Source organism: Myotis brandtii, unplaced genomic scaffold (genome assembly GCF_000412655.1).
Source record: "Myotis brandtii unplaced genomic scaffold, ASM41265v1 scaffold2, whole genome shotgun sequence".
Taxonomy (NCBI): Eukaryota; Metazoa; Chordata; class Mammalia; order Chiroptera; family Vespertilionidae; genus Myotis; species Myotis brandtii.
The window spans coordinates 506538-513549 of record NW_005357451.1 but is presented as its reverse complement, the minus strand read 5'-3'; the positions used below and the strand labels follow the sequence as shown (position 1 = coordinate 513549).

Sequence of the window (7012 nt, the reverse complement as noted above, 5' to 3'; positions counted from 1 at the left end):
TAATTTGCATATAGTCACTGATTAGCCAATGAAAAGGGTAGCGGTGGTACGCCAATTACCATGTTTCTCTTTTATTAGTGTAGATTATATATGCATATCCCTTTCTCTATATATCATCTATCTATCATCTATCTATCTATCTATCTATCTATCACTTATCTAATCTATCTCTGTATCCCTAGACAGAGTTTGATGTCTTCTGCAGGACAGTAATTCTACTAAAGAGTAAATATTCACAAAAAGACATCACTATTATGGTCAATAAAATTCTGTAGAACACCTTTCCTATATTTACAATATATTAAGTACAATGAAAGTGAAAAGAAAATAATTGATTGTTTAACAAACTATATGACTCTTTCAGTTGCACATGCCAGAAACCCAACTTAAACTGGGAGTTAGCTAATTCATTTAATTGGTATTGCTTGGTGTTTACATGGATTCTTGTGTTGAAAATACATTTTTGAAAGCTTTCTCTGTCTCTTGGCTATGCTCTTTCCTGTGTAGATGCGATTCTTAGGCAGTGTCTTCCCTCATAGTAGCAATTTGAACATAGCATACATCCCAACAATTTAGCATAACAAAATAGAAACTGATCCTTTATGAATAAACTAGGGGCCCAGTGCATGAAATCGTGCACCTTGAAAGGAACTGTGGGCCACAAGGCTGCAGCGGGCACAGGGGTGGGTCTCGGCCCCTCCTGCCACGACCCCTGGTCCCCTCTCTGCTGGCAGCCCCGCTCCTACGACTGCCACTCCCATGTGCTGATGGTGCTGGCCCCGCTCGCACCCGCTGACGGCACAGAGCGATTGGGGCCAGCGCCAGCAGTGGCTGCTGTCCCGATTGCCCCTCAGGAGCAGGGGGAGGTGGAGGTGGAGAAGCCCTCAGGGGTGATCAGGGCCAGCAGCCACCACTCGCACCTGCTGATAGTGCGGGGCACTGGCAACAGGTGCAAGCAGGGCTGGCACTGGCAGCAGGTGCAAGTGCCAGGCAGGACCATGGCACATGGGAGCAAAGAATTTTCAGTAACCACCAGAGGCTTGCCCCGATGACAGTGACCAGCACCCTGTCTTGGTCTGAAGCCCCAGCTCACCTGCTCCACTGCTCCACCATCCCGCTGCAGCCTACGTCCACCATGTTCCGCACTCTGCCGCTTGCTGCTGAAGCCCGCCATGTTCCACGTACGCCCCCTGATGGTCAGCATGCATCATAGCGACCAGTTATTCGGTTGTTTGGCCGTTCAGTCTATTTGCATATTGGGGTTTTATATATATAAACTAGGGGCCTACTGCACGAATTCGTGCACCTTGCAAGAAACTGGGGGCACGAGGCTGCAGTGGGCACAGGGGCAGGTCTTGGCCCATCCTCTGCGCCCCCACCTGGCCCCTCCTGCTGTGGCCTTGCCCCCCTCCCCCCATCCCCTGTCTGCCTGCAGCCCCGTTCCCACCGTCACCTTTCCCACACAATGACGGTGCCGGCCCCGCTCACACCCGCTGACAGCGTGGAGAGATTGGGGCTGGTGCCAGCAGTGGGTCAAGCGGGGCTGGTGCCGTCAGTGAGTGTGAGGGGCTGCTGCTACCCCAATCACCCCTCAGGTGGAGGGGGAGGTGGAGAAGCCCTCAGGGGCGATCAGGGCCAGCAGCTGCCGCTCGCACCCACTGACGGCACCGAGCGATCGGGGCCAGTGGTGGGCGCCAGCAACGGGTGCAAGCGGTGGCTCCAGTGCCAACAGTGGGTGTGAGCAGAACCAGTGCCTGCAGCAGGTGCAAGCATCAGGAGGGACCACAGCACGCGGGGAGCAAAGAATTTTCAGTAACAACCAGATGCCCCGATGACAGCAACCGGTGCCCCGCCTTGGTCTGGTACCCTTGCTCACTTGCTCCACCATTCCGCCATGGCTGACACCTGCCATGTTCTGCACACGCCCCCTGGTGGTCAGCACATGTCATAGTGACCAGTTGTTCGGTTGTTCGGTTGTTCCAGTTGTTCCACCGTTCAGTCTATTTGCATATTAGCCTTTTATTATATAGGATAGTTTCAGCAAAAGTCTATTTTGGATATTTCATATAAATGGAATGATACAAAATGTGGTATTTTGTGACTGGATTCTTTCACTTTGCATAATGTTTCTAGATTCAACCATATTTTAGCATGTGTCAGTACTTCATTGCTTTTTGTTACTAAATAATATCCTATCTAATGAATATACAACATTTTATTTATCCACTTATCAATTTATGGATATTAGGGCTGTTTAAAATTGGGGGCCATTACAAATTTGTGTGGACATATACAGTATACTACAAAATGTATAAATCTAAGTCTAGTTAGCATCTTTCACCACACAGTTATAAATTTTTTTCTTGAGATAAGACATTTTTAAAATATGTTTTTATTGATTTTTAGAGAGAGAGGAAGGGCGAGGGATAAAGAGATAGAAACATCGATGAGAGAGAAACATCAACAATCTGCTGCCTCCTGCATGCCCCTACTGGGGATCAAGCCTGCAACCTGGGCACGTGCCCTGACCAGGAATCAAACCACTGACCTCTGGTTCCTGGGTTGACTTGCAACCATTGAGCCACACAGCTGGGCAAGATAAGAAATTTTAAGATCTACTTTTTTAGCAACTTTCAAATATACAATACTTTTATTAACTATAGTCGCCATGCTGTACATCATATCCCCAGGACTTACTTATTTTATAACTGAAAGTTTATACCATCTTCACCCATTTCAGAGTCCACCCCTCAGCCCCCTTCTCTGGCTACCACCAATCTGTTCTCTGTTTCTGTGAGTTCATTTATTTGTGTGTTTTTTAAATTCCATGTATAAGTGAGGTCATATGGTATTTGTCTTTCTCTGACCTATTTCACCATGCATAATGTCCTCAAGATCCATCCATTCTGTCATAAATGGTAAGATTTCCTTCATATTTATGGCTGTATAATACTTCACTGTGCGTTTGTGTGTGTATATATTAATTGCTGTGTCATATGGTAGATCTATTTTTAATTTTTTGAGGCACTGCCATACTGTTTTTCACATTGGCTATACCAGTTTACATTCCCACAAATAGTGCACAAGAGTTCCCTTTTCTCCACATCCTTACCAACACTTGCTATTTCTTGTCTTTTAGATAATAGCCATTATAACAAATGTGAGGTGATAACTTCTCTTTCTTATTTTTGAAAATTGTGTATTTCTTTCTTTGATAATTGGTTTGGTTGGAGCTATATCAATTTTATTGATGTTCTTAAAGAACCAGGTTTTAATTGGTTTTCCTCTACTGCTTTACCATTTTAAATTTCATTGATTTTTTTATCTTTATTTTCTTTCTTATGTTTATTTTCCACTTAATCTTCTCTTTTCTAGTTTCTAACCTGGAAACATAGGACATTGATTTTAGACCATTGCTAATATAAGCTTTTAATGCTACAAGTTTCTACTTAACCAGTGCTTTAGCTGTATCCCCCAATTTTAAGTTGTAGTTTCATTTGCATTCAGTTCAAAATATTTTTTAAATTCCCTTTTGATTTGTTTTTGGGTTATTCAGAACTGTATTCTTTAGTTTCCAAATCTATGGGACTTTTCTAGATATATTTATGTTATTGATTCCTAATTTATTTTCATTATGGACAGAGAACATATCTTGTATTCATTATAATCATTTTAAATTTATTGAAACTTGTTTTGTGGCTCAAAATAGACTCTGGGTAAATGTTCCATGTTCTTGAAAATAATGTATAATCTATTGATGATAAATGGAGCATTTTATAAATTTTACTTAGCTCAATTCTATTGTTCATAGCTTCTATATCTTTTTAAAATTCTTTAAAGTACAGTGGGGCCTTGACTTACGAGTTTAATTCGTTCCGTGACGGAGCTCATAACTCAAATTACTCGTATGTCAAATCATTAAAGTGAACGAGTGAGACACGTGATGCTGGGCTGATGTTGTGGCGTTCACTGTGACGTTCGCTGCACCAACTAGCGGTGGGGTATCTGAAGCTGGCTCGTAATCCCGAATTTTAGCTCGAAACTCAAAGCAAAAAAATCAGCCGAGAGATGGCTCGTATCTCGAAAAACTCGTTAGTCGGGACACTCGTAAGTCAAGGCCCCACTGTATTTTATAAAATGTTTCCCCCGTATTTTCAGTACCCACCTGTCACCATACCTAGTTATTATTATAACTGATATCATCTTCCTTCTGCCTGAAGGACTTCCTTAAACATTTCTTGTCATGCTGGTGAAGACTTCTCTTGTTTTTTGTTTTTTTTATATCTGAAAACCATCTTTATTTTGCCTTCATTATTCAGTTATTTTTACTCTGTATAGAATAGTAAGTCAATAATTATTTTTTCTATCAATACTTTAAAGATGTCATTCCACTGTCTTCTGACTTTCACTGTTTGATAAGAAGTTAGCTGTTTATCTTATCATTTTCCTCTTAGAGTAATGTTCTTTTTTTCTCTGGCTGCAAGAAACTCAATCACTGGTTTTCAACAATTTGATAATAATGTGCCTCTCTGTTTTTTTCTTCATCAGTCTTTTCCTTGATGTCCATTGAACTTCTTGGATCTGTGTGTTTGTAGCATTCAAAAACTTTGGAAACAATTTGTTCATTATTTCTTCAATTATTTTTGTCTACTGCCAATCCTGCGGGTCTTCAATTGCACACATTGAGCGAACCTGATATTTTCCATAGCTAACTCATATTCTATATTCTTCAGTGTTTTTACTCTCATGTTTTATTTTGGATAATTTTTCTTGATGTCTTCAAATTAACAGTATTTTCTTCTGCAGTGCCTAAAATGGTGTTAATCCCATACAGTGTAACTTTCATGTAAATAAGTTCAATGTAAATCTTTATATCCTTCATTGTTCTCCTCATATTGTTCATGCCTCCCTCTGTTTTTTTTTTTTAGTATAAATTTTATATTCCCTTGCCAACTTGTTTCTTTTATCTACAATTTCTTGGTCTGTTTCTACTAATTTATTTTTCTGTTCATTATTAGTCATATATCCCTGCTTCATTGCATGCTTACTAATTTTTCATTGAATGCCATATATTGTGATTTTTCATACTGGATTTCTGAATATTTTTATATCACTAAGTATTTTGTGGCTTTATTCTGAGATAAAGTTAAGTTACTTGGAAATAGTTTAATACTTTCAAGTCTTGTCTTTAAACTCTATTAGAACAAACTATAGGACTAATGACATCCCACTACTAAGGCAATAATCTCCTGAGGTCTCTGCTTGTTTTTCCCCATACTAGTTTTTTCCATTCTGGTTAGTGGAACAAACTATTCCCATTACTATGTGAGCTCTAGGAATTTCAATACTACTCCTTTCCAGTGGCTCTTTCCCAAGTCTGGGTAACATTTTCACATGCCACCAATGATCCGTACTCACCCAAAGATTTGTGGTCAACCCTCTACAGGTCTCCTGACCTCTCTCCATCTATGTATCTCTCTTCTGTCTATTATTCTGCTCCACAAATTCTGGCTGCTTTGGCATGTTTTATTTGAAATTTTGTAACCTCAACTTGGTGAAACTGCTAGAATCTGTTTGGCTTCCCTTTTCCTATGCTGTGATCAAGAGAATCTCCAGGCACTTTTAGGGCTTATGTCATTTGCTTCCCTTCGTTTTTATCACTCTCTCATCTGCCTGTGGTCCATTATTTCCAGAAATAGAAGTACCTCCCCTTACTCTTTTTAAAAATAATAGTAGTAAATCTTTGTACATTAACAGGTGATTTTTAAAAAGAAAACGTTAAAAGTCTTGCAGATAAAAATTATTTTAATAAGGGGAATCAAATTAGGAGTGACTAAGAAGGAAAGTTATTTTCATGTGCATCTTGTAAACTAACTTTTTTTTCTGTGTAGGTACAAGACACAATATCCAATTCTAGGACTCCTGTATGATGACTATGAATATATACCACCAGGTAGTGACACACAGACAATTGTGATTGAGAAAACAGAAGACAAATGGACCTGTGTAAGTTCACTGTAGTGTATCTAATCCTATTAGTACTAAAATGCATATATATTCTTTATATATAACAGCCTTTAAAAATTCTGGTAAAATATCAGAATAAACTAAAATGTTACAGAATTTTTTTTCCTCTTAAGACTTTTCCACATTTCCCTTACTGATATATAGTAAGAGATAATAAACTTTGAAATGATTCATACATGGAGCATTATAATTATCTAAACTGTAATAAATTAGATATGATTTTACCCCAAATAGGAACACAATTAACATTGGGTTTTATTTCCTTGCACATCTTAGGAGTTATTGAAATGATTCTATTAAAATTTTCCAAAAACCTTATTGTTTCTGAAGCAGGTAGAAAATATTATAGATGATTATGAAGGGGAATGAAAGATGGAGAAGCATGTTTTAATAATACTTGCAATCATATATGTCCTGTAGATTCTAAATTTTTAAGATTTGAAAGAGAAAAGGTATGCCTGTCTTTCTAACTAGATTATAAGATTATCCACCTTTAAATCCCATAGTTATAGTTAAATTGATGAAGAGTACTTTAAATGTCATGTATTCTAATATCTACCTTCTACAACATTCTCCAGGATGACAAGATGATACAGACCTTAGACTCTTTCTATATACAGTAGTCCAATACATTAGTAAGGGGGACAATTACTAAAACCCTCTTTTTCTGCAGGACTGAAAGCTACTCTCCTAAAACTTTTCTACTTATTAACCTATTAACCTTTAAAGTAATGAACATCAAACAAAGGATATATTTTTTCTAGCATAGTGGTTCTCTACCAGCAGCAATTTTTCCCTTTAGGGGACAATTAGCACTGTTTGGAGACATTTTTGTTATTGTTGTTAATCCTCATCAGAGGATATTTTTTCCATTGCTTTTCAGAGAGAGTGGAAGGGAGGGAGGGAGGGAAGAAGGGAGGGAGAGAATAAAAATTTTAAATAATTTTTAAATGGGGGGAGAGAGAGAGAGAGAGAGAGAGAGAGA

At 38.8% G+C, this 7012-nt stretch overlaps 1 protein-coding gene and 1 pseudogene across 3 annotated transcripts in view; one reads left to right on the top strand and one right to left on the bottom strand.

The window, feature by feature from the left end:
• LOC102247735 overlaps positions 1–7012 on the bottom strand; it is a 587465-nt pseudogene that overhangs the window by 464309 nt on the left and 116144 nt on the right.
• The window catches only part of POF1B (premature ovarian failure, 1B), an 81843-nt gene that overhangs the window by 70838 nt on the left and 3993 nt on the right, over positions 1–7012 (top strand). For 2 of the 3 annotated variants that reach the window (XM_005865258.2, XM_014538864.1), the window contains one exon: positions 5892–6006. In XM_005865258.2, the coding sequence (XP_005865320.1) occupies positions 5892–6006 (115 nt within the window). Of the gene's footprint in view, positions 1–5891; positions 6022–7012 lie in introns of those variants that run through there. The other variant, XM_014538863.1, reaches the window with a different exon arrangement.